This window comes from Chiloscyllium plagiosum, unplaced genomic scaffold (genome assembly GCF_037043375.1).
Source record: "Chiloscyllium plagiosum isolate Xiang-an unplaced genomic scaffold, Cpla_swu_hap1 HiC_scaffold_26, whole genome shotgun sequence".
NCBI lineage: Eukaryota > Metazoa > Chordata > Chondrichthyes > Orectolobiformes > Hemiscylliidae > Chiloscyllium > Chiloscyllium plagiosum.
In genome coordinates, this window is record NW_028270164.1 from 11,514,808 (window position 1) to 11,542,533 (window position 27,726).

General features: G+C 44.1%; 1 protein-coding gene across 12 annotated transcripts in view; it reads left to right on the forward strand.

Moving 5' to 3' along the window:
- The first annotated feature begins 7,154 nt into the window (after positions 1-7,154).
- The window catches only part of plekha6 (pleckstrin homology domain containing A6), a 341,146-nt gene continuing 320,574 nt past the window's right edge, over positions 7,155-27,726 (forward strand). For 10 of the 12 annotated variants that reach the window (XM_087973473.1, XM_087973481.1, XM_087973482.1 and 7 more), the window contains exons 1-3: positions 7,156-7,312; positions 7,446-7,522; positions 7,630-7,687. In XM_087973473.1, coding sequence (XP_087829599.1) covers positions 7,248-7,312; positions 7,446-7,522; positions 7,630-7,687 — 200 coding nt within the window. In that variant the 5' untranslated portion in view covers positions 7,156-7,247. Of the gene's footprint in view, positions 7,313-7,445; positions 7,523-7,629; positions 7,688-27,726 lie in introns of all 12 variants that reach the window. The other 2 variants (XM_043716433.2, XM_087973474.1) reach the window with 1 other exon arrangement.

A 27,726-nucleotide genomic window follows, 5' to 3' on the forward strand; every position in this document is an offset into this window, starting at 1 on the left:
GGGGAAGGTGGAAGAGGGAGAGAAAGGTCATTCACTGTTCCATGGGTGTTTACTATTCAACTAAACAGACTGATTGGCAGCTCAGATTGCTTCATCATTGGAAGGAAGGCATCTTCAAGAATCTAGTCTTTTCTGGTGTGTCATAACATTCAAAACCATAATCTTCTGACTCAGCGTGTGATAATAAGTGGGATAATAACTGATCTGTGTTGACACGGCAATCAGCTGCTTAGCTCCTGGATTATGGAAGTCAAACTGAATAAAATTCCAATGCCCCATTGTCATCCAATGATCTCTAAATGAGCTGCACGTGATGATAGCAGGGAGAGACAGGATCAAGTTTGAGCCATACAGCACATAAACTTTGGTTCAGCTCATCTATACCAACCAAGTTTCCCAAACTAAACTAGACCCACGTTTTTGGCCCATATCCCTCTAAACCTTTCCTATTTGTATACATGTACAAATGGTGTTTAAATGCTGTAACGGTACCTGCATCTACCACTTCCTCTGCCAATTCATTCCACATTCAAACCATCCTCTATATGAAAAGGTTGCCCCTCAGGACCCTTTTAAATCTTGCCCCTTTCACATTAAAACTATGCCCTTTCGTTTTGAATTCCCAACCCTCGAGAAAAAGACCTTTGCTATTCATCTTATCTCGACCCTTCATGATTTTATAAACCTCTATAACGTCACCCCTCAACCTCCTTTGTTCCAGGGAAATAATCCCAGTCTATCAAGCTTCTCCATATAACTCAAATCCTCTAAGTCCTGATAACATCCTTGTAAATCTTGTTTGCACTCTTTCCAATTTAATAATGTTCTTCTTATAATAGGGTGACCAGAACTGTATGCAGTATTCCAAAAGTGGCCTCATCAATGTTCTTTACAGCTGCAACATGATGTCTCAACTCCTATATTCAATACTCTGACCAGTGAAGCCAAGTTGCCAAATGCCTTCTTCGCCAACCTCTCTACCTATGGTACAACTTACAAAGAACTATGCACCTGCACCCCTAGGTCTCTCTATTCAACAACACTCTCCAGTTGGTTGGTGGGATGTTCATTGGAGGTGTTCGGGAACCTTTCATTTGGAGGTCCAAGTTGATTGAAATCCTGTGCGTCACCTGCAGCAGAGTTGGTAGCACTCCTTCCTCAGTCGTGATGTTCCAGGTTCAAATCTCCCCCTTGGATGAGAACACTAAAATCACTGCTGACACATCAGTGCAGGACTCGGCCTGCAGCACTGGCTGAGATATTGCCTTCTGGATAAGATATTAAGCTGGGGACTCATCTGCTCTCTCAGAAGGATGTGAAAGATCATCCTATGGCACTATTTTGAAGCAGAGCAGAGGAGTAATGGATAATATTTGTCCTTCGATAAACACCACTAAAACAGATTATCTGACCATTATCACTTTGGGAGTGAGCAAATCAATGGCATATTTCTTGGAAAGGTAGTCCGACTTCAAAAGTACCTTATTGGCTGTTAAGATGCTACATAAATGTAAGTTTTTCCTTTTGTTCTTTGGGGGCAGTCCTGTAACTGCTCATTGACGTGAAGAAAATGCTAGAGTTTTTAATCTTGGTCAGAAATTAGATTACTTACAGTGTGGAAACAGGCCCTTCGGCCCAACAAGTCCACACGGACCCTCTGAAGAGCAACCCACCCAGACCCATTCCCCTACATTTATCCCTTCACCCAACACTACGGGCAATTTGGCATGGCCAATTCATCTAACCTGCACATTTTTGGACTGTGGGAGGAAACCGGAGCACCCAGAGGAAACCCGCACACAGACTTGTGCAAACTTCACACAGACAGTTGCCTTAGGCAGGAATTGAACCTGGGTCTCTGGCACTGTGAGGCAGCAGTGCTAACCACTGTGCCACCCAATAAATAAGGTTTGATAGTCAGACTCTGCACCTTATGGTCATCTCTGAATTAAAGTTCTTCAACTAATCTTGACCTTCCGATCTATAAATATTATTATAAATCATGGCAAGATTCTAACTTTGGAAGTTAGTTGGCTGTTGTAAGGCTCTGACATTTTTCGTGAAACCTTTGATTTGACCGTAAATCTGAGCTATCTACATTATTCAGATGTTTGTGTCTGTGAGAATGATTGAAGTCCTAAGAGTGGGACTGGTTAGATTCATCACAGGATTATAGATAGTCATCAATCTCTGTTACAAGATGACTTCTGCATATTTCTCGACAGAAAAAGCAATGGTTATTGACAGTTTCAAAATGCATCCTGATCATTACTCCAAGTGTTTCCGAATCAGACCAGCAGCTGCGCACTGTCAACTTCAGTCACATCCTGTGTTTTTCATCATTGTAAGAGATGGCGACAAAGTGCTGGAAAATCTAAAGAAAACTTAGAAATAGGGTGGTAAGGAAGATCTCAACATTGCAAGTGAGATGATATTTGGGAGACAGAAGGAGCATCACAGTACAGAGACAGAGAAGAAATTGGGGAGAGGGCAAAGAGTGGATGATGATAGAATAAAGACCGAGAGATTTGTATTTCTAGGGATGACAGTGGAGGAACAATGGCAGATATTTCTCGGTATAATGCAGAAGATGCAGGATCAGTTCATTCCAAAAAGGAAGAAAGATCCAATGAGGAGGCAGGGGTGGCTGTGGCTGACGAGGGAAGTTAAGAAACATATAAAGTCAAAAGAGAAAAAGTCTAAAATAGCAAAGATGAGTGGGAAAACAGAGGACTGGGAAGCTTTTAAAGAACAACAGAGGATTACTAAGAAGGAAATATGCAGAGAAAAAATGAGATACGAAGGTAAACTGGCCAAAAATATAAAGGAGGATAGTAAAAGCTTTTTTAGGTATGTGAAAGGGAAAAGGTGTTGGAGAGACTGTTAGGTCTGAAGGTTGATGAGTCCCCGGGGCCTGATGGTCTACATCCCAGGGTACTGAAGGAGGTGGCTCGGGAAATCGTGGATGCATTGGTGATTATTTTCCAGAGTTCGATAGATTCAGGATCAATTCCTGTGGATTGGAGGGTGGCTAATGTTGTACCACTTTTTAAGAAAGGAGCGAGAGAGAAAGCAGGAAATTATAGACCAGTTAGTCTGACCTCAGTGGTGGGAAAGATGCTGGAGTCAATTATAAAGGATGGAATTACGACACATCTGGATAGTAGTAACAGGATAGGTCAGAGTCAGCATGGATTTATGAAGGGGAAATCATGCTTGACTAATCTTCTGGAATTTTTTGAGGATGTAACTCTGAAGATGGACAAGGGAGATCCAGTGGATGTAGAATACCTGGACTTTCAGAAAGCCTTTGATAAAGTCCCACATAAGAGGTTAGTGAGCAAAATTAGGGTGCATGGTATTGGGGGCAAAGTACTAACTTGGATTGAAAATTGGTTGGCTGACAGGAAACAAAGAGTAGTGATAAACGGCTCCCTTTCGGAATGGCAGGCGGTGACCGGTGGTGTACCGCAGGGATCAGTGCTGGGACCGCAGCTTTTTACAATATATATTAATGATATAGAAGATGGTATTAATAGTAACATTAGCAAATTTGCTGATGATACAAAGCTGGGTGGCAGGGTGAAATGTGAGGAGGATGTTAGGAGATTACAGGGTGACCTGGACAGGTTAGGTGAGTGGACAGATGCATGGCAGATGCAGTTTAATGTGGATAAATGTATGGTTATCCACTTTGGTGGCAAGAACAGGAAGGCAGATTACTACCTAAGTGGTGCTGGAAGAGCACAGCAGTTCAGGCAGCATCCAAGGAGCTTCGAAGCTCCTTGCTGTGCTCTTCCAGCACTGCTGTGAACTGCTGTGAACTGCTGTGCTCTTCCAGGACCACTAATTCAGAATCTGGTTTCCAACATCTGCACTCATTGTTTTTACTACCTAAATGGAGTCAAGTTAGGTAAAGGGGCAGTACAAAGAGATCTGGGTGTTCTTGTACACCAGTCAATGAAGGCAAGCATGCAGGTACAGCAGGTAGTGAAGAAAGCTAATAGCATGCTGGCCTTCATAACAAGAGGGATTGAGTATAGAAGCAAAGAGGTTCTTCTGCAGCTGTACAGGGCCTTGGTGAGACCGCACCTGGAATATTGTGTGCAGTTCTGGTCTCCAAATTTGAGGAAAGGTATTCTGGCTATTGAGGGAGTGCAGCGTAGGTTCACGAGGTCAATTCCTGGAATGGCGGGACTATCTTATGTTAAAAGATTGGAGCGACTGGGCTTGTATACCCTTGAGTTTAGAAGACTGAGAGGGGATCTGATTGAGACGTATAATAAAAGGATTGGACACTCTGGAGGTAGGAAACATGTTTCTGCTGAGGGGTGAGTCCCGAACCAGAGGACACAGCTTAAAAATAAGGGGTAGGCCATTTAGGACAGAGATGAGGAGAAACGTCTTCACCCAGAGAGTGGTGGGTGTGTGGAATGCTCTGCCCCAGAAGGCAGTGGAGGCCCAGTCTCTGGATTTGTTTAAGAAAGAGTTGGATAGAGCTCTCAAGGATAGTGGAATCAAGGGTTATGGGGATAAGGCAGGAACAGGATACTGATTGAAGATGATCAGCCATGATCATAATGAATGGTGGTGCAGGCTCGAAGGGCAGAATGGCCTACTCCTGCAGCTATTGTCTATTGTCTATTGCCTATATTTGCTTTTTTGACCACACGGATGGACAAGTCCAAAGTGCTTTACAATGAAATAGAGCTTTTTCATTCAGTTACAGGATGAGGGTGACAGTCCCACTGCTGTGTGTCTGGAGTCACATAGAGTCATAGAGATGTACAGAATGGAAACAGACCCTTCGGTCCAACTTGTCCATACCAACCAGATATCCCAACCCAATCTAGTTCCACCTGCCAGCACCCGGCCCATATCCCTCTAAACCCTTCCTATTCATATACCCATCCAAATGCCTCTTAAATGTTGCAATTGTACGAGCCTCCACCATTTCCTCTGGCAGCTCATTCCATACATGCACCACCCTCTGCGTAAAAAAGTTGCCCCTTAGGTCTCTTTTATATGAATTTTTTGAATGAATGAATTGAATTTATTGTCATGTATACCAAGGCACAGTGAAAAGCTTTGTCTTGCAAGCAATACAGGCAGATCACAGAGTTAAGTAGCATAGATAGTAAATAATAGGTAAACAGCGGCAAAAACAAAAACACAGGTATAGGCGAATGTTAAGAGTTTGTGAGTTCATTCAGTATTCTAACAACAGTTGGGTAGAAACTGTTAGGAAACTGGTTGGTGCGTATGTTCAGGCTTTCCCCTCTTACCCTAAACCTATGCTCTCTAGTTCTGGATTTCCCCACCCCAGGAAAAAGACTTTGTCTATTTACCCTATCCATGCCCCTCAAGATTTTATAAACCTCTATAAGGTCACCCCTCAGCCTCCGACGCTCCAGGGAAAACAGCCCCAGCCTGTTCAGCCTCTCCCGATAGCTCAAACCCTCCAACCCTAGCAACATCCTTGTAAATCTTTTCTGAACCCTTTCAAGTTTCACAACATCTTTCCAATAGGAAGGAGACCAGAATTGTACACAACATTCCAACACTAGCCAAACCAATGTCCTGTACAGCTGCAACATGACCTCCCAATGCCTATACTCAATACTCTAACCAATAAAGGAAAGCATACCGAACACCTTCTTCACTATCCTATCTACCTATGACTGCACTTTCAAGGAGTGATGTAGGCCAGGATAGTTGTTTCCTCAATGACATTAGTTTCTTTCATATTCATTACACTCTTAACTCTAGATTTTAATTGAATTCAAATTCCACTAACTGTTGTGGCAGGATTTGAACACAGGTTTTTTTTTAGATTAGATTCCCTATAGTGTGGAAACAGGACCTTCGGCCCAACAAGTCCACACCGACCCTCCGAAGAGTAACCCAACCAGACCCATTTCCCTCTGACTAATGCACCTAACACTATGGGCAATTTAGCATGGCCAATTCACCTGACCTGCACATCTTTGGATTGTGGGAGGAAACCCACACAGACACAGGGAGAATGTGCAAAGTCCACACAGACAGTCACCCGAGGCTGGAATCGAACCTGGGACCCTGGTGCTGAGGCAGCAGTGCTAACCACTGAGCCACCGTGCTGCCCTCCTTCTCAGAATTACTTTAGGTCTCTGGATTAATAGCCCAGTGATATTACCACCAGGCCTCCCAGGAGTTGCTGCTGTAGTCTCAGCGGGTCTTGAGGCACAATGGAGTGGTCCCCATGTCTATGTTCGAATCCTGGGCTAGGACTTGCCAGTCATGGGAAGAGTGTTCATGATGGTGTTCAATTGCTTGTTTCATTCCCCCAGTTTCCCTGCAGACAGGCTTGGGGGAGGGAGGGGGAGGTGTAAGTGTGTGAAGATAAGCTGTTTCTGAAAGAAAAAGCTGCAGTGTAGGAAATCTGGCAGCCAGATTGTGCACAGGAGGATCCCGTAAATAGAAATGGTCAGTCCACCTTCAGTGGGTGTCGGCTGCAGGACAAGTATTAACCCAGGGAAAGTGAGGAAGGTGGCAAGGAGGAAAGTTTGTGGGGATGGGGTTAGACATACCAGACTGAAAACATCGAATCTGGTCTGATCTCGGAAGCTAAGCAGACTCAGGCCTGATGGGAGACCGCCTGGGGTATACCTGGCTTACGCCCCAAAGATCGACTCTCCTGCTCCTTGGATGCTGCCTGACCTGCAGTGCTTTTCCAGCACCATACTTTTCAATTCTGACTCTACAGCATCTGCAATCCTCACTCTCTCTTCCACCAGGAATAGTACTTTGGAGTCTCCGTGTGGCACAGTGGAAGTGTCCCTACCCTGGACCAGGAGACCCTATTTCAAGTCTTACCTGTTCCAGAGGTGTGTAATAACACGTGGATTAGGAAAAATAGGTTACTTTTTTTTAAAAATGAGGCTTAGTTTGTGTGTGCAAATGTGACTGACTCAGTTGGATTTTGATCTGCACAGCAACCTGAAATTTCTCCTGGGAGGGTGTGGGTGGTATCATTGGAGTGTGATTTATTCCGGAGCACATTCTTTCTCTCTCTCTCTGGGAGCAGGGAGGGAGGGAGTTTCAGATGCAGGCGGGACTCAGGAAGCGGTGATATTGACAACTGACTGATCCCTTTAACTAGGAAGCGAGCCCGAGAGAGTGCACAGGGGAGCAGGGCGCTACCCCCCGGGGGGGGTGAGGGAGACAGGGACGGAGGAGAAAGTGAAGACCACCCGTCCCCAGGACAAATGGAACCCCTTCCAAAATATTGGAACTCGGCAGTGACACGGGATGGGCGGATCTTCTTCATAGAGTTGAGTATCTTTGAGAAAGTTTGCCTTTCTGTAGAGTTGGACTTTGCGGTAGAGTTTTGCAGATTAAATTGTCCTCCCAAAACTTCTGGCACTGCTGGGGTACATTTGATGTTTTTTTTTGTGTGTGTACAGTGATTTAACTTGTTCGACCACCTGGATAGATCCCAGATCCGGACAGGGATTTCGAACAGGGCACAGGCGCCGTCCAGGTAAGGAATCAGTGAATGAGGTCTCTCTCAAACGCTACATTGTTTATGAGCCAGACGCTCAGGGTTTATTGTACGTTATTGTTGGATTTTTGTTTTGGAACTTGCAGATCTGCCTCGTGGCTGGGAACAAGCTTTCACTTTTGAAGGTGCAACATATTTCATCAAGTGAGTGGAATTTATTTAATTGTTTTTGCTCTGGTTCAGTTTGGTGCTGATGGATTTTACCTTCAAGAACTTGCCTTTTCTCCACCTACACAAAGGGTTGTCGCTTCTCAGCACTTTTCTGTCGGTTTACAGGTAACTGGGCACATAGTTACTGCCCAGGGCCCATTCACACATTGCACTGACCTCTCCCCATCCCTCACAACCTGACCTGACTTTGTCAATGCTTCCATTTTATCAATCCACATCCTTCCATGGCCTCTCTCCTCCTTTTCACTGTAACCCCTGAAGCTTCCAGAACCCTCCCAATTCTCTGCCTTTGTGAAATTCGTGCCCCTTGAGCTCCCCAATTTCACTCACTCCATCACTGAAGACCTGGCCTTCAGCAGCCTGATACTGTGGACCTGGATATCCGCACCTACTCTATCCAGCCCAAGACACCCTTTAAAATCTTTCTCTTTTATAGAAACCCTACAGTGCATGTAGAGGCCATTCAGTCACACCAACCCTCCGAAGAGCATCCCACCTGGATCTACTCTATCCCCATAACTCCACATTTATGGCTAACTCGTCTAGCCTGCACATCTCTGGACACTCCAAACAATTTACCAAGACCAATCCACCCTAACCTGCACATCTTTGGACTATGGGAGGAAACCAGTAGAAACCCGCACAGACACAGGGAGACTGTGCAAAACTCCACACAGACAGTCACCCAACGCATGAATCGAACTCAGCTTCTTGATGCTGTGCTATCCACTGAGCCACCATGCCACCCACTGATCTGTGTTGACCAGTGTTGGTGCAATTTGTACTAATATCTCAGAATGGTCTAATTATCCATCATGGCACTCCTGTGGAATCCCATGCATTAGGTGTGCCACGTGAATATAAGGCACTAACTGCCTGTCTACATTATTTCAGCCTGCACTGTTAAACATCGCTTGGTTATGTTACAGAGAATGGAAGCAAGGAGCAGGAGTAGGCCATTTGGTCCATCAGGTCTCCTCTGTCATTCAATATGATCATGACTGATCCTCTACCTTGATGTCAAATTCCCCCTTTAGCTCCCCATACCACATGAAACCTTGAAAATTGAGATAGTTTTCTGTGGCTGTGGAGGAATGACAATTGAGCCTAATTATCAGTTCCACAAATGGAGCCTTTTTCTAAAGAAGGGCCAAGTTTTGAAATTTGGCTGGCGGAGGTGGTGGTGGGAGGTGAATTAAGGCCAATTGTGATATGTCAGCTGCTACTTGACATGCATGGGTTTCTGCTGGATGCTCCGGTTTCCTCCCACAGTCCAAAGATGTGTAGGTTAGTTGGATTGGCCATGGGAAATTACCAATTTTTGAGAAGATTTGTTCTCAAATTACCCATAGTGTCCAGGGATGTGTCTGTTAGGTGAGGTAGCCATGGGAAAGGCAGGGTTACAGGGGTAGTGTCGGGGAATGGGTCTGGGAGGGATGTTCTTTGGAGGTTCAGTGTGGAATTGTTGGGCTGAATGGCCAGCTTCCAGACTGTAGGGATTCTATATAAAAATTTGACAGGTTTGGATATGTGCCAAAGGCTGGGAAGTTGCTTTTAAGATGCACTTCTGACCGCATGGGTACTAACGTTACCAACGTCTTTTGAGTCCGTTAGGATTGTGATGTCACTTGAGTCCCTTCTAGATATTTCTAATCAATCTGGTTAGATATGTTGTAAGACAACTCTGGTACCTGAAGCCAGGTCTCCTGGCTGAGAGGTAGGGACATGACCACTATGCCCCAGGAATCCTCCCGATCCTTAACTGAGTATTGTCATTTGAACTTTCTGAATGCAGCAATGATAATGCAGAGCAGGGCAGATTGTTGTGTTTACTGATATTTTGATGACGCAAGAAAAACGTATGAGAGAGTTGCTGCTTCAGATATAAGTGTAATTCTTCACTACACTATACTTAGTATTACCTGATAGTTTTCAAAATGGATCTATAAGCATTAACAATCAAATGTGACTATTCATTTGGACATATGCTTGGAAATGATTAGTCTACGTTTGAATTTAAACTATGCTCTTTCTTGATTATCCACGGATTTTTGGATTGAAATTTCACATAAATCAGATAAAATGTTTGATTAAAAATAATTTCAATTGCTTTCCACCTCCCTGACAATTTACTTTGCAAAGGCTCCTTATCCTCAAAGTGCCTCAGTTATTACGCGGGGATTAAATTTTGGGTCAACGACTAGACTTTTATTACCTTGGTTATAGAAAATTAAGGAGTGATCTAGTCCATGTATTTAAGATCTTGAATGCAATGAGTAGAGGAGGTAAAGAGAAATTTGTTTCTCTCATGGGAGATTCCAGAACAAGGGAATAGAATGTTGAAAATTGGAGCGAGACATTTGGGAGTGGTGTTGGGAAGCATTCTCCGTAAGTTTGAAAATTTGCCACAAAGAGCTGAAGAGACCAGAGGTCAAATATTTGATGTTTTATCTTCAGCTTGGGAAGACGAGCAGGAGCCAAGCAGACAGTGTCATTGTCAAAATGTTTAGTTTAAAATGAGGAGGGCACATGGGGGTGAAACATGGTTTTATTTCACATGCACTAGTCAACGCTTTTAAGGATGCCAAGTCAGTTACTTTGAAACAGTATGTTTACTTAATGTGTTATGTTTCTGTTGAAATATATAAAACAGTTGCACATCATCTTCTTTGGCCTTTGCATTCTAATCTCTGGTTTATTAATATCTTAATACACTTGCTAAGATTTGCTAAGATTGACAAGAATGCCACCTTGGATGGTTGTGAAAGTTTGCAACTATGTACAGAGTGCTACGGTAAAATGTCAATTTTGTAATCATGGAACCAGACAGAGACAGACAGGAGAGAGGGATATTCCTATAATTAAAATTTTTTAAAAAAAATTAAAGTTATAATTTAGTAGGTCATTACAGAAACATTCCCGTGAACCATTTAATTTGAATTCCTCATCTAAGTGAAGGTGTCTGCCTATCTCTAGCATCCTGGAGAGTTTTCATGAGGCAAACAAGAGGGTCAATCCATGGAGCTTGTTTGATCACCTCTGAAAAGGTCTGAGCATGGCTTTTCACCAGGTTCCAGAAGGCAGGTGTATCAATAAAATGAAACCTTCATGAGGTCCTTGGGAAAGTGATAGGCTGGATCTAAAATTGCCTCAGTGGCAAAAATTAAAGTTTATGGTCAATAGGTACATTTGTAAAAGTAAAATGTTAGGGATGCTTAAAATCTGAAATAAAATTGGAAAATGCCAAAGAAACTCAATGGGTCTTTCAGCATTCGTGGAGAGAGAAACAGAATTAATGTTCTGAGTCCATTGTGACTCCTCATTATTGCTTTTGTAAATGAAAGGTTGTTTCAAATGGATTCCACAGGATATTAGGTATTGGATCCCTGACTGTTTGTGGATTTATTTTATCACTTGGATGTGGACATCACAGGCTGGACCAGCATTTCTTGCCTGTCCGTAGTTGTTCCTTGAGAAGGTGGTGGTGAGCTGTTTTCTTGAACTACTGCAGCTGTAATATGTAGGTAGACCACAGTCCTGTTATGGAGGGAATTGCAGAATTTTGATCGAGTTCCAAGTCAGAATGGTGAGTGGCTTGGAAGAGAAATTGCAGGTGGTGGTGTTCCATGTGTCTGTTGCCCATTTCCTTTGAAGGGAAATGGTCGTGGGTTTGGAAGATGCTGTCTAAATATCTTTGGCAAAATTCTGTCATGCATCTTATAGGTAGCATGCACTGCTGCTAATGAGCATTGATGGTGGATGGACTAAATATTTATGGCTGTGATGTCAATCAAGTGGGTTACTTTGTCCTGAATGGTGTTGAGCTTCTTGAGTGTTGTCAGAGTTGCACTCATCCACACAAGTGGGGAGTATCAATCATTTCAATTTCAGTGTTGGGCGCAGGGCCGAGTAGTTTGCAAATGATACTGGAACTGGATGTTAGTTGTTAGTGAGCAAAAAATATGTAGTCTGCAGGAAGATGTCAGTAGACTGGCAAGATAGACAGAAAAATGATAAATGGAATTCAACCCAGGTAAGTGTGAGATAATTTTATGGGGAGGACGATTACTTTCTTTATGTTGTAAAAGGGCTTTAGGACCCTGGATCAACTTGCAGTGATGTAATGGAGCTGCTCATCACTGGCCATAAATCATGTTTATAGTTGAGTGTTAGTTGGTTATTGATTGAAGCTGTGTAAAGGATTGAAATGATCAATGGAGAATTTAGAAAAGAATAGCTCGTATATCGTCATATCTAATATAACTATAAGTCAAAACCAGGTATATCTATAATTACCATCTATAGCAATTTTTATAATAAATAATGTTACTTGGAAAGTTAAGCTTGAACAGAAAATCACTAATGTCATGATAAACCCTCAGAACAAAAGACTTTCTATGGTTGTAACGACAGTTATAAAGTTCCTTAAGGCAGGAGCAAAACTGTTATGAAGCTGTGTACGGTTTGTCTCCTGATACTTTAAGAGTTGGATTATTGATGATTGGTACATAGGATCAGTGCTCTGTTTCTGGGTTGAGAGCCTGAAGAGGGTGATGCATACTTGGTGATGTTTCTAACAATGTGGTAATGAACGTAAGTGCAAACAGGTCACAGACTATAACCTTGTACTGGGCTCACAGTGCCTAAAGAGCCTTCTCATGGCCAGTGGGCACGGGTTGCGGAGCGTAACAGGAGCTTGCAGCAGCTGAACTGATAACTGTAGGTTTGATAACAATATCCCCAGTCTTGTACTTGCAACTACATTGCCTGCTCTGTGCAGTCAAATTCTGGAGGACTTTTCCAATGTATTTAGACAGGCTTTTAGTTGGGTGAGAACAGAGGTAGTTTTTTGAGTTATCTGCCTTAAAGGCTGTCAGTAGTCTAGTTTTCCGACTGAGTCCCTAAGATGTAAAAGCAGAAGTTGGCCATTCAGTCCATCGAGTCTGCTCTGCCATTCAATGAGATCATCGCTGATCTGGTAATCCTTAACTCCACTCTCCTGCCTCTTCCCCATAACCCTGGATTCCCTTACTGATTAATAATCTATTGCAGCCTTGAACATTGTTAATATTCGCCTTGATAACTCTGTGGTGAAGGATTTCACAAATTCACTACCCTCACAGAGAGAATAAAGTTGTCCTTATTTCTTTCTTAAATGGGTGGTCGTCTTACTTTGAGTCTTTGCCCTCTGGTCCTGTTCACTGCCAAAGAGAAATGATGTCGCTGGAAGTATCCTGTCAAGTTCTTTAAGAACTTTACCTGGTTCAATAAGGTCACCTCTCATTCTTTTAAACTCCAATAATATAAGCCCAAACTACTTGACTTCCCCTTTCCTGAAACTGCCTCCAATGCCAAGCGTATCTTTTCTTAGATTAGGGATTCAATTTTTTTTTACGGTATTCTAGGTGTTATCTAACTAGTGCCACATTTTATATGCCTTTCCCTTTGGAGTAAAGGCCATCCTTTAACCTAGCTTCCCGATTATCTGCTGAACTTGGATGTGGGCTTTTTGGGATTCATGCACAAGCACGTTCAAATTGCTCTGATATACAGCATTCTGCAGTCTTTCTCCATTTAAATAATATTCTTCTTGCCAAAGTACATAACCACACATTGCCTCTTATATTCCATCTGCAACACTTTCCCCACTCACTTAACTTGTCTATATCCCTCTGAGGACTCACCACTTGCCTTCCTACCTCTTTTTATGTCATCGCAAATTTAGTGAAAGTACATTCACTTCCCTCATGCAAATCATTAGCATATATTGTAAATAATTATAGTCTCAGGACTGATCCCTTGGCATTCTTAGTTCCAGGTTCCAGGCAGCATTCGAGGAGCAGGAGAAGGGCTTATGCCTGAAACATCAATTCTCCTGCTCCTCAGATGCTGCCTGGCCTGCTGCGCTTTTCCAACACCACAGTTTTCAACTCTGGTCTCCAGCATCTGCAGTCCTCACTTTCTCCATCCTGAAAATGCCCCTTATCTCAACTCTCTGACTTCTGTTAGGTAGCCAATCCTTGCTTCGTGTTAATATATGACCTCCAAAACCATGAGGTGTTATCTTAAGGTGCCTTATTTGCAGTACCGTATTGAATGCCTTTTAGAAAATTAAATATATTACATCTACTTGTTCCCCTTATCTACCCTGCTTCTTACCTCCTAAAAGAATTGTAATTTATTCATTAAGCCTGGTTTAAACTTCATGAAATATGTTGTCTCTGCTTCATCATATGATATATTTCTAAATGCTCTGCTATTACATCTTTTATAATAGACTCCAACATTTTTCCAACACCAAAAGTTAAGCTAAGTAGCCAATTGTAACTTTTTTTTGGTCTCCCTCTCTTTTCTAAATAGGGGTGTTACATTAACTAGTAAACTGCCTCAACTTTTCCAGAATCTAATGATGCTTGTAAGATGATTACTAATGCATCCACGTCTTTCCATATCCTCGGATGAACACTTTCTACAAATTCTTTCGTGTGTGACCTCTGCCAATTTTATTTTCTCAATCTGCTTGAAGTTTAAAGTCACACATGATTAATGTACTGCCCTTTTTACATGCTCCCATTGTCTCCTGATTTATTTTCCATCCTACCGTGGAAGAAAAATCCTTGTTTAAGTCTAGCATTCTACAGACTTTAAACTGTAGATTCCAGCTTAATGCCAGCCACATATTAAATTGGGTTAAATTAGGTTTAGAAAAGTTAAAGATTTACTTATCTATCAAATGCATGCACTCAGTCTGATCACCTATGTGCTGTACAGAAACAGTAAAGTATGAAACTCACAGGAGGTAGAAAGAAAACATACATTGTGCTTCTATTAAATACATGATATCAATATTCTAAGGCACTTCACTGAGATATTATTGAATAACATTTGACACTAGGTCACACATATGACTGACATGGTCAAAGAAATAGGTTTTAAGCATCATTTAAAAGGTGGAATTAGAGGTAGAGAAGTGTCAAGGTTTAGGGAGGGAATGCGAGAGTTTGAGGCCCAATGAGCTGAAACCTGATGGCCTTGAAATTCAGATATACAGCAATGTATCAGTGGCGTTGGTTAGTCATTTGCGATTTTTAGATTTTTGTGGGGTTCATAAAAAGTCATGATATTAAATATTTATTTTCAAATATGATTTTGTTTCTTGGAATAAATTAGGAATTCCTCAGGAATATGTAAGTAAGCTGTAGGTTAGAACATAGAACAATACAGCGGAGAACAGGCCCTTCGGCCCTCAATGTTGCGCTGAACTGTGAACTATTCTCAGCTCGTCCCCCTACAATATCCCAAAATCATCCATGTGCTTATCTAGGGATTGTTTAAATCTCCCTAATGTGGCTGAGTTGACTACATTAACAGGTAGAGCATTCCACGCCCTTACCACTCTCTGTGTAAAGAACCTGCCTCTGACATCTGTCTTAAATCTATCACCCCTCAATTTGTAGTTATGCTCTCTTGTACAAGCTGACATCTTCATCCTAGGAAAAAGACTTTCACTGTCTACCCTATCTAATCCTCTGATCATCTTGTATGTCTCTATCAAATCCCCCCTTAGCCTTCTTCTTTCCAGTGAGAACAGACCCAAGTCTCTCAGCCTTTCCTCATAAGACCTTCTCTCCAGACCAGGCAACATCCTCGTAAATCTCCTCTGCACCTTTTCCAATGCTTCCACATGCATCCAGAAATATGGGGACCAGAACTGTACACAATATTCCAAGTTTGGCCGCACCAGCGTTTTGTATAGTTGCAGCATGATATTGCGGTTCCAGAACCCAATCCCTTACCAATGAAACCTAACATACCGTATGCTTTTTTAACAGCACTATCCACCTGGGTGGCAACTTTCAGGGATCTATGCACATGGACTCCAAGATTCCACTGCACATCCACACTACCAAGAATCTTTCCATTGACCCAGTATTCTGCCTTTCTGTTATTCTTCCCAAAGTGAATCACCTCACATTTAGCTGCATTGAACTCCATTTGCCACCTCTCAGCCCAATTCTGCAGTTTATCCAAGTCCCCCTACAACCTGTAACACTCTTCCACACTGTCCACTACTCCACCGACTTTAGTGTCATCTTCAAATTTACTCATCCACCCCCATATGCCTGCGTCTAAGTCATTTATAAAACTGACACACAGCAGTGGTCCCAAAACAGATCCTTGTAGCCCACCATTAGTAACAGGACTCCAGACTGAATATTTTCCATCAACCACCACTTGCTGCCTTCTTCCGGAAAGCCAGTTTCTAATCTAAACTACTAAATCACCCTCAGTTCCATGCCTCTGCATTTTCTCCATCAGCCTACCATGTGGAACCTTATCAAAGGCTTTACTGAAGTCCATGTATACCACATCAACTGCCCTATCCTCATCTACATGCTTGGTCACCTTCTCAAAAAACTGAATGAGGTTTGTGAGACACGACCTGCCCTTAACAAAACCATGTTGACTATCTGAAATCAAATTGTTGCTTGCTAGATGATTATAAATCTTATCTCTTATAATCCTTTACAAAACCTTTCCTACAACAGAAGTAAGGCTCACTGGTCTATAATTACCTGGGTCATCTCTGCTGCCCTTCTTGAACAATGGCACAGCATTTGCAATCCTCCAGTCCTCAGGTACTAAACCTGTAGACAATGACAACTCAAATATCAAAGCCAATGGCTCGGCTATCTCCTCCCTAGCTTCCCAGAGAATCCTCAGATAAATCCCATCTGGCGCAGGGGACTTGTCTACTTTCACTCCCTCTAGAATTGATAACACCTGTGTGTAACTAACCTCGATCCTTTCTAGTCTAATATCTCGTACCTCATTCTTCTCCTCCACAATATTCTCCTTTTCCTGAGTGAACACCGATGAGAAATGTTCATTTAGCACCTCTCCGATCTCTACAGGTTCCACACTGAACTTCCCACTTCTGTCTTTGACTGGCCCTATTCCTACCCTAGTCATCCTTTTATTCTTCACATATCTATAGAAAGCTACAGGGTTCTCCTTTATTCTATTTGCTAAAGACTGCTCATGTCCTCTCTTTGCTCTTTTTAACTCTCTCTTTAAATCCTTCCTAGCTGATCTGTAACTCTCCATCGCCTCATCTGTACCATCTTGCCTCATCAACACATAAGCCTTCTTTTTCTTCTTAACAAGAGATGCAATTTCTGTAGTATACAACTGTTCCCTTGCCTTAACACTTCTTCCCTGCCTGACAGGGACATACCTATCAAGGACACGCAATATCTGTTCCTTAAACCAGCTCCACATTCCGATTGTCTGCATCCCCTGCATTTTGCTACCCCATTCTATGCATCCTAATTCTTGCCTAATCGCATTATAATTGCCCTTGCCCCATCAATGACTCTTGTTATATAAGAATAGGTTTTGGAAGGGAGAGGGAGAATGCAGATATGCTTTAGGGTCAATTCTTCATGAGACAAAATTCATTCGTGGGATGAGAGTATCTCTGACTCAGCTGTCATTTATTGTTCATCTATCATTGACCTCAAGAAGGTGGTGGTGAGCTGCCTTCTTAAACTTCCATAGTCAACTGGGATGGGTTGTTGAGAAGGGACTTTGACCCAGCAACACTGAAGGGACAATGATATATTTCCAAGTCAGGGCCATATGTGGTTTGGAGGGGAACATACAGGTGCGGGTGTTGCCAGTTGTCCGCAATCCCCAGAATTTTTAAAGGTGCTGTTGAGGGATTTGCTGTCTGTGGAGATAGAAAATGAATCTTCAGAACACTGATGTGAGAAAAAGCCAGGAGGAAAACTAGATTTAAAATTAGATTTTATTGTCATGTGTACTCAAGTGCAGAAGTACATGAGTACATTGAAAAGTGTGCAATATTACCTTTCCTGCTGCCACCTTTGGTATACAGTACCTAGGTACAAAATATTAGGTATAAAGTAGAAAAATAAAAAAAACAAAGTTTAAAAGTTGAACAATATAGTCTTTCTTACTATAAGGTGGAAGACTGCAAAAATAAAGTTATAAGTTCAACAGTCTTTCTTAACAAGGCGAAAGTGAGGACTGCAGATGCTAGAGATTAGAGTCGAGAGTGTGGTGCTGGAAAAGCACAGCAGGTCAGGCAGCATCCACGGAGCAGGAAAATCGATGTTTCGGGCTAAAGCCTTTCATCAGGAAGGGCTTATGTCCAAAACATCAATTCTCCTTCTCCTCGGATGCTGCCTGACCTGCTGTGCTTTTCCAGCACCACACTCTCGAGTCTTTCCTAAATACTTCGCCATGCTGGGCTCACACTCCCTACGAGGGCTCGATCTCCTCCACTTTGTCCCGTTCTCCAGGCGAGTTTCGGCTGCCTACTCTTAACCGCTATCGCAGATGCCGGGAACCTCCCTCACCGCTGCGTTGGGTTCACTCTTCCCAGATTGGGTTCGATCTCTGACCATCAAAGTTGTGATCCAGGCCCCCAGCCACTGCCATGCTTCCAGCTGAGCACCAAGATCTTGATCAAAGTACTGGGTGGGTTGTAGATATTGGACTCGTTTCGTTGTAGGGTATCTGGCTTCAATGCTGTCTCTTCCAAAATGCTTGCTGCTAGTGAATGAACTGGGTCATTGACATGTTCTGGATTAGTGGTGCTGGAAGAGCACAGCAGTTCAGGCAGCATCCGAGGAGCAGCGAAATCGACGTTTCGGGCAAAAGCCCTTTGTGTCTGATGTTAACATACAGGTACACAAAGCAATTCGGAAAGCTGAGACTGTGATAGCCCTTAGTGCAAGAGGGCTTGTGATTTTGGGTCAGGAAGCCTTGTTGCTTTGGTGAGACTATCTGGTGCACAATATTGGTCCTCTTGTCTCGAGGACGATATGCCTCCCGTAGCAGAGATGCATCTAAGGTTCATTAACGTAATTGTTGGGCGTACAGGTTTAGATTAAGAGGAGAGATTGAGTAGAATGGGAGCTTACAAGAATCAAGGTAGTCTATTTGAAACAGACAAAATTCTTAGAGGGCTTGATGAGGTGAATGCAGACAGGATGTTTTCCCCAACTCAAATAGAGACTAAGGTGTTGGCCATTTGTGATTCAGATAAGGAGATGTTTGTTTACTCATGGGGTGGTGAAGCTTTAGTATTCTCTTTCCCAGAGGGCTGCGGAAGCTCAGGCATTGAGTACAGCCAACCTTGTATTAATCGGCACCTGGGGACCAGGAATGTACTGGTTGATCAAATATTCCGGTTTATCAAGAGGGCCATATTATCAATGTAAAACACACACTAAATAATAGAACTGTTATACTTTATTGACAGCATAAATCATTTATATAATAATGGAACTTTGCTTTAAATAAAACTTAGTGGTAAAACAGCCGTCTCAGTTGCACCCTCAATTGACTACTCGAGATCACGATAACACAGTAAAGTCCTGGTATTTGTGTTGTTCCAGTTTATTGTGAGTACTGGTTAATACAATGAATTGAATTGAATGTATTGTCATGTGTACCGAGGCACAGTGAAAGGTTTTGTCTTGTGAGCAATACAGGCAGATCACAGAGTTAAGTAGCATAGAAAGTAAATAATAGGTAAACCGCGGCAAAAAAAACACAGGTACAGGCGAATGTTAAGACTTTGTTGGTCCATTCAGTATTCTAACAACAGTAGGGTAGAAACTGTTACGAAACCGGCTGGTGCGTGTGTTCAGGCTTCTGTACCTTCTCCCCGATGGTAGAGGTTGTAGGAAAACATTGCCAGGGTGGAATGGATCGTTAAGAATGCTGGCGGCCTTTCCTTAATGCAGGCCTGGTAGATGAATCATATAGACGGGAGGTTGGCCTTTGCGATTGTCCGGGCCGAGTTCACCACTCTCTGTAACCGTCTCCGATTTTGAAAGATATAGTTCCCATACCAGGTAGTGATACATCCAGATAGAATGCTCTCGATGGTGCACCTGTAAAAGTTGGCAAGGGTATTCACCGTCTTGCCAAATTTCCTCAGCTGCCTGAGGAAGAAGCGACGTTGTTGAGCCTTTGTAACCAGTGCGTCCGTGTGAAGGGTCCAAGAAAGTTTGTTGTGGATGACCACTCCCAGGAGCTTGACACTCTCCACTCGTTCCACCTTTGTGCTGTTAATGTGTAGGGGGACATGAGTAACATCCTGCCAAAAGTCAATAATGAGTTCCTTGGTTTTGCTGGCATTGAGAGCTAGGTTGTTCTCAGTGCACCATTTTTCCAGGTCTTTCACCTACCATTGTAGCCTGTATCGTCGCCATCTGAGATTTGACCGACTATGGTGGTGTCATCAGCGAACTTGTAAGTGGCATTATTTGGTGACGCAGTCATGGGTATACAATGAATACAGTAGGGGACTGAGTACGCACCCCTGGGGGCCTCCAGTGTTGAGTGTTAGTGAGGATGAAATATTGTCTCCAATCTTCACTGATTGTGGCCTGTGGATCAGGAAACTGAGGATCCAGTTGCAGAGAGTGGGGCTTAGTCCGAGACCTCTAAGTTTAGTAATCAGTCTTGAGAGGATAATAGTGTTAAAGGCTGAACTGTCGTCAATGAGTAGGATTCTAATGTAGCTGTTCTTGGTGTCAAGATGTTCTAGGGAGGAGTGAAGGGCAAGTGATATGGCACCTAATTTGGACTTGGAGTGGGTAAAGAGTCATGCGGAGGCTGGAGTTGATTAATGCCATGACCAGCCTTTCAAAGCACCTCATGACCACTGAAGTTAGGGCCATTGGGTGGTAGTCATTGAGACATGCTGCATGAGCTTTCTTAGGCACAGGGATGATGTTGGTTCTCTTGAAATATGATGCCAGTTAAAACAAAGTTTGCTTTATATTGAAGCCTGAGGTTAATAGATATTTGGACACTGAGCATTTTATAGTTGGACAGGAAAATGATTGAGCTAAGATAGAAACTTGATTCTTATTGAGTGGTGGAGAGGACTCAAGGAGTGAAATGGCACAGTCTTCCTTGTAATTTTTAGTTTGTTTCTTCAGTGCGGTGATATATGAAATTGTTGGAAAATCTCAGTAGGTCTGGCAGCATCCATGGAGAGAAATCTGAGGAAAGGTCACTCAACCCGAAATGTTAACTCTGCTTTCTCTCCACAGACACTGCCAGACTTGCTGAGCTTTTCCAGCAGTTTCTGTTTTTGTTTCTGATTCTACAGCATCCGCAGTTGTTTCGGTTTGTATTGTGACATGTGAAGTGTTGTGGTTGAAAGGGATAGAGTGTGTGTATGAAGCTGTAATCTGCTTATCGGTGAGAGGTCCATCTGTGCATGGCGTGTAGAGACAAGTTGCTGTCCTGACTGGCAGCAGGCCCAGCTTAATCTGTTGCGACAAGCTGCTGGTAGAAAGAACATTGAGAGTGTTAGGGCAGTGAATTGTTGCTGCAGCTACCCTCACACATTGAATCAAGTACTTTCCTGTCATCTGGCAGATTCTGTTTCAAACTGTGGCACAAATATTTCGTGTAATATAACTGAAACTAAACCAGAGATCCTGAATAAGATACACAACAACTTTGAATAGACTATCTCGTTCTGTCTGTCCAATTAGAAAGAATTACAATTACAACATTTAAAGGGTCCCTGCATGGATATATGAATAAGACGGGCTTAGAGGGATTTAGACCAAATGCTGGCAAATGGGACTAGATTAGTTCAAGCTATCTGTACATGAATGGGCAATGTTTGAAGGGATGTGGGCTAGGATCAGGCAGGTGGGACTAGTTTAGTTTAGGATTGTGTTCAGCCTGGATGGTTGGACTAAAGGGTCCATTTCCATGCTGTACAAATCTGTGACTCTATGGTCAGCTTGGACGAGTGAGACTGAAGGGTCTCTTTCCGTGCTGTACATCTCTATGATTCTGTGACTTAAAGTGACCATGGCCCCTTCATGTCTGTATTCAAGGAGATGAATCAGAGAATTTCCTATTTGTGTTCTAGAAATCGTTGGCTAACCTTGGCTCTGTGGGAAATTCACCTGCCTATGAATCACCAGGCTGCAGGTTGAAATCCTATCCCAGGCCAGAGTATAACGTATCAAGCTGACTTTTCAGTGCAGTGCTGGCTAGTGTCTGCAGGAATGGAGGTGTTGAAAGCTTGGTTCTACATGTCTTAAAACACGTCATTTCCATCATTGCCAGCGATTCAAGTAAAGTTCAGGAAACTGAAGGAAAAAAGTTAAACTGTTTTGCAGAAAACATTTTTGTTAAATTCCTGGAATGCAGTGGCATTATTCATTCAAGTGGGAGGATGAAGATTACAGAAGTGTAGCATGTTTTTTCCAATATTTATATTATTTCTAAAATGACTAACCTTATTTCTTGAATTAAGTGAATCTACTTACTTTTCTTAGTCTCAAAATTATAAAATTCATTACAATTTATCAGAATCCTAAATTGCTGCACAAGTGTATTACTAGATGCAATGTGACAGTGAGCCACATAAAAAGACATAAAGAAGTTCAAAGAGGTACGTCTTCAGTAATCTTAAAGGAAGAGAAAGTGGAAGAGATGCAGAAGTGGAGCGATCCTGGAGTTAGAAGCTCCTTAACGACTGAAGATGCTACTGATGAACGATCAAGAGGTTGGAGATGGAGATTCCAAGTGAAGGTTTTAAAGCTGGCAAGGCTAGAGAGGTGGGGAAAGTGAAGGGATTCAAACACGAAGGTGAGAAATGTAAAGTTGAGTGAGGTAATGCTCGTAGATCAGGAGCAGAATATAAATTAAGTGTCAGCAGTGATTGGTGTGGAGTACATGCTGTGAACTAGGATAGGGTCAATCGTGTTTTGGATGAGGTCCAGGGGCAGTATTCACTGAATAAATGCTCCCAAGCTGGATCTGGTTTTCATTGGAATTCTAGCCTTCCCAGGGGAGGTGCAACCTTTGATTGTTGCTTTGCAGCTGGATTCTGTAGTGTTCAGCTCCTGGTTTGGTTGTTTCAAACATCACAGATTAACATCCATATCCTGCCAACATTTTTTTGATGACTGTGGTTAACAGTGTGATGATAATCAACTCAATAATTTTGCAACATTCAGCAAGGGATAGATTGAGTCAAAGAGATATACAGCACATAAATAGACCGTTTGGTCCAACTCATCCATGCCGGCCAGGTATCCTAAATAAAACTAGTCCCATTTGCCAGCATTTGGCCCATATCCCTCTGAACCCTTCCTATTCATATATCCATCCAGATGCCTTTTAAATGTTGTAATTGTACCATCCTCTACCAATTCCTGTCATTCCATACACGCACCATCCTCTGCATGAAAATGTTGCCACTTAGGTCCCTTTTAAATCTTCGAGGAGAAAGTGAGGTCTGCAGATGCTGGAGATCAAAGTTGAAACTTTATTGCTGGAACAGCACAGCAGGTCAGGCAGCATCCAGGGAACAGGAGATTCGACGTTTCGGGCACAGGCCCTTCTTCAGGAATGAGCAGAGAGTGTTCAGCAGGAGAAGATAAAAGGTAGGGAGGAGGGACTTGGAGGAGGGGCGTTGGAAATGTGATAGGTGGAAAGAGGTCAAGGTGAGGGTGATAGGTCGGAGTAGGATGGAGGCGGAGAGGTCAAGAAGAAGACTGCAGGTCAGGAAGGCGGTGCCGGGCTGGAGGGATCCGGCTGAGACAAGGTGGGGGGAGGGGGGATGAAGAAACTGGTGAAGTCCAAGTTCATCCCCTGCGGTTGGAGGGTTCCCAGTCGGAAGATAAGACGCTCCTCCTCCGACCGTCGGGTTGTTGTGGTTTGGCGGTGGATGAGTCCAATGACCTGCATATCCTCGGTGGAGTGGGAGGGGGAGTTGAAATGCTGTGCTACAGGTTGGTTGGGTTGGTTCGTCCGGGTGGCCCAGAGGTGCTCTCTGAATCGCTCCGCAAGTAGGCGGCCTGTCTCCCCAATATAGAGGAGGCCACACCGGCTGCAGCGGATGCAGTAGATGATGTGGGTGGAGGTGCAGGTGAATCTGTGGCGGATATGGAAGTTTCCTTTGGGGCCTTGGAGAGAAGTGAGGGGGGAGGTGTGGGCGCAAGTGTTGCACCTCCTGCGGTTGCAAGGGAAGGTGCCGGGAGTGGAGGTTGGGTCGGTGGGGGGTGTGGATCTGACAAGGGAGTCGCGGAGGGAGTGGTCTCTACGGAAAGCTGATAGGGGAGGGGAGGGAAATATATCCTTGGTGCTGGGGTCTGTTTGGAGGTGGCGGAAGTGACGGCGGATGATGCGCTGTACATGGAGATTGGTGGGGTGGTAGGTGAGGACCAGTGGGGTTCTGTCCTGGTGGCGGTTGGAGGGGCAGGGCTCAAGGGCGGAGGAGCGGGAAGTGGAGGAGATGCGGTGGAGGGCACCGTCGACCATCCCCCATCACGAAGGACTCAAAGCACTCCGCTTCTTCCTTTCCCGCCGTACCACCCAGTACCCTTCCACCGACACCCTCCTTCGACTGACCGAACTGGTCCTCACCCTGAACAACTTTTCTTTCCAATCCTCCCACTTTCTCCAAACAAAAGGAGTAGCCATGGGCACCCGCATGGGCCCCAGCTATGCCTGCCTCTTCGTAGGGTATGTGGAACAATCCATCTTCCGCAACTACACTGGCCCCACCCCCCATCTTTTCCTTCGCTACATTGATGACTGTATCGGCGCTACCTCGTGCTCCCACGAGGAGGTTGAACAGTTCATCCACTACACTAACACGTTCCACCCCAACCTCAAATTCACCTGGACAGTCTCGGACTCCTCCCTCCCCTTCCTAGACCTTTCTGTTTCTATCTCAGGCGACCGAATCAACACGGACATCTACTACAAACCAACCGACTCCCACAGCTACCTGGACTACACCTCCTCCCATCCTGCCCCCTGTAAAAACGCCATCCCATTCTCCCAATTCCTTCGTCTGCGCCGCATCTGCTCTCAGGAGGACCAGTTCAAAATACGTACAACACAGATGGCCTCCTTCTTCAAGGACCGCAATTTCCCCCCCGACGTGGTCGACGGTGCCCTCCACCGCATCTCCTCCACTTCCCGCTCCTCCGCCCTTGAGCCCCGCCCCTCCAACCGCCACCAGGACAGAACCTCACAGGTCCTCACCTACCACCCCACCAATCTCCATGTACAGCGCATCATTCGCCGTCACTTCCGCCACCTCCAAACAGACCCCAGCACCAAGGATATATTTCCCTCCCCTCCCCTATCAGCTTTCCGTAGAGACCACTCCCTCCGCGACTCCCTTGTCAGATCCACACCCTCCACCGACCCAACCTCCACTCCCGGCACCTTCCCTTGCAACCGCAGGAGGTGCAACACTTGCGCCCACACCTCCCCCCTCACTTCTCTCCAAGGCCCCAAAGGAAACTTCCATATCCGCCACAGATTCACCTGCACCTCCACCCACATCATCTACTGCATCCGCTGCAGCCAGTGTGGCCTCCTCTATATTGGGGAGACAGGCCGCCTACTTGCGGAGCGATTCAGAGAGCACCTCTGGGCCACCCGGACGAACCAACCCAACCAACCTGTAGCACAGCATTTCAACTCCCCCTCCCACTCCACCGAGGATATGCAGGTCATTGGACTCATCCACTGCCAAACCACAACAACGCGACGGTCGGAGGAGGAGCGTCTTATCTTCCGACTGGGAACCCTCCAACCGCAGGGGATGAACTTGGACTTCACCAGTTTCTTCATCCCCCCTCCCCCCACCTTGTCTCAGCCGGATCCCTCCAGCCCGGCACCGCCTTCCTGACCTGCAGTCTTCTTCTTGACCTCTCCGCCTCCATCCTACTCCGACCTATCACCCTCACCTTGACCTCTTTCCACCTATCACATTTCCAACGCCCCTCCTCCAAGTCCCTCCTCCCTACCTTTTATCTTCTCCTGCTGAACACTCTCTGCTCATTCCTGAAGAAGGGCCTGTGCCCGAAATGTCGAATCTCCTGTTCCCTGGATGCTGCCTGACCTGCTGTGCTGTTCCAGCAATAAAGTTCCCCTTTTAAATCTTGCCCATCTCACCCTAAACCTATCTTCTTTATTTTTGAAATCCCTCACTCCAGGGGAAAGACCTTGTCTATTTACCCTATCCATGCCCCTTATGATTTTATAAACCTCTTTAAGGTTCATACTGCAGCCTCCAACTCTCCAGAGGAAACAGTACCAACCTATTCAGCCTCTTCCTGTAGCTCAAACTCTCCAACCCTGGCAACATCCTTGTAAATCTTTCCTAAACCCTTTCAAGTTTCACAACATGCTTCCTGTAGCAGTGAGACCAGAACTGCATGCAGTATTCCAAAAGTGGCCTAACCAATGTTCTCTACAGCCACAACATGACCTCCCACCTCTTACACTCCATGCACTGACCAATAAAAGCAAACATACCAAATGCTGCCTTCACTATCCACGGTCAAGGAACTATGAACCTGCACTCCAAGGTCTCTTTGTTCATCAACACTCCCCAGGACCTTACCATTAAATGTATAAATCCTGCCCTGATTTGCCTTTCCAAAGTGCAGCACTTCACATTTATCTAAATTAAACTCCATCTGCTATTCCTCGGCCCATTGGCCCATCTGATCAAGACCCTGTTGTAATCTGAGGTCACCTGCTTTGCTCTCTACTACCCCTCCAATTTTGGTGTCATCTGCAAACTTACTAACTATACCTGCTATGTTCATGTGCAAATCATTTACATAAATGATGAAAAGGAGTGTACCCAGATGTTGAGCAGGAAAGCAGCAATAACTCCCTGAATCTTCTTTTGAATTGAACCATAGGATTTTAACATCCACTTAAACAGGCCAATAGGACCTCAGTCTCTGAAACTGTATCTCTGACAATGCAGTGCCCCACAGCACTGCACTGGAGTGCCAGCCTTGATTTGTTCGACTCAAATCCTGGAATAGGACTTGGACCTGTGGATTTTGAGATTTAGAGGCAGGTGAACCTCTCACAGGGTCACAGTTCGCCATCAGTGTTCCTGTGCTTGATAATGTGTGTCTGGTATCTGTTTGCTATCTCTGATGAATGAAGCCTGGGTGTAGGCAAACAGCTGGAGGTGTGAAAGCAAACATTTTAAGGACTCAAATAAAACTCCTTTATAAACTTATAGCGCCCACTATGTATCTCTGAGGAAATAAAATGCACTGGATTCAAATGTGGGTTCAGGTATAGAATGGAAATTTCAGTCAGTCACCTCCTCATAAGGAGACCTCTTCCAGTGTGTTGGACCATAGTTATGGTTTAGTTTGTGAGAAGTTGTAAGTCGTGTGTGCCAGAGGGTGAGCCCAGTCAGATGGTTTAGAAGTTCCCTAGCTGCTATGTGTTTTGAGCATTGAGCTGTTACACTAAACAATAATGACCCTTGGTCTCATTGAGTGTAAAGCAACTGCTGTATTGTCTCTGAATTTCAAACCAAATTCTCTGCTTCTTTTTCTTTCAGCTATCTCGTTCTGTCTCTACGCAGTCGGATCTTTCTGCAATGATATCTTCCCAGCACCAGAGTGTGCTGTTGCTTCATTTAACTTGCAGTGGTTTAGGGGGCTTTTAGAGTGTAAAAGGGAGGGTCTTACAGCAGTAGTGAACATACCTCTGAGCCAGAAGGGCTGGGTTTAAAACCTGTTTGCTCCAAACTGTGTTGTGACATTTCCAAACAGGTCGGTTCAAATAATATAAAGAATGCAACAAGAGGAAGAAAGACAGATGGAGTACTGTCAAGTCTCAAGTACTTGATTCTCAAGTCTCTTTCTATCCCTGCTCCTTCACCAGTAAAGTATCTGTCTCCTGGATCCCAAGCATCTGGAACTCTCAAGCAGCAAGCACCTGAGATTCAAGAGAGGAATTCTGAATGCTTGGGATCCAGATAAGAGGGAATCGATTAGAAATTAATAATGAATCAGATGCTTCATTGAAGCTGGTTCAAGACCGATCTTATCAATAAAGACAGGATCACCTATTATGTTCAGGTGTATGAAATTTTTATATCTTCAGGACGCGTGCTGCATTTTAAAAATATACCAATATATTGACCATAAGAT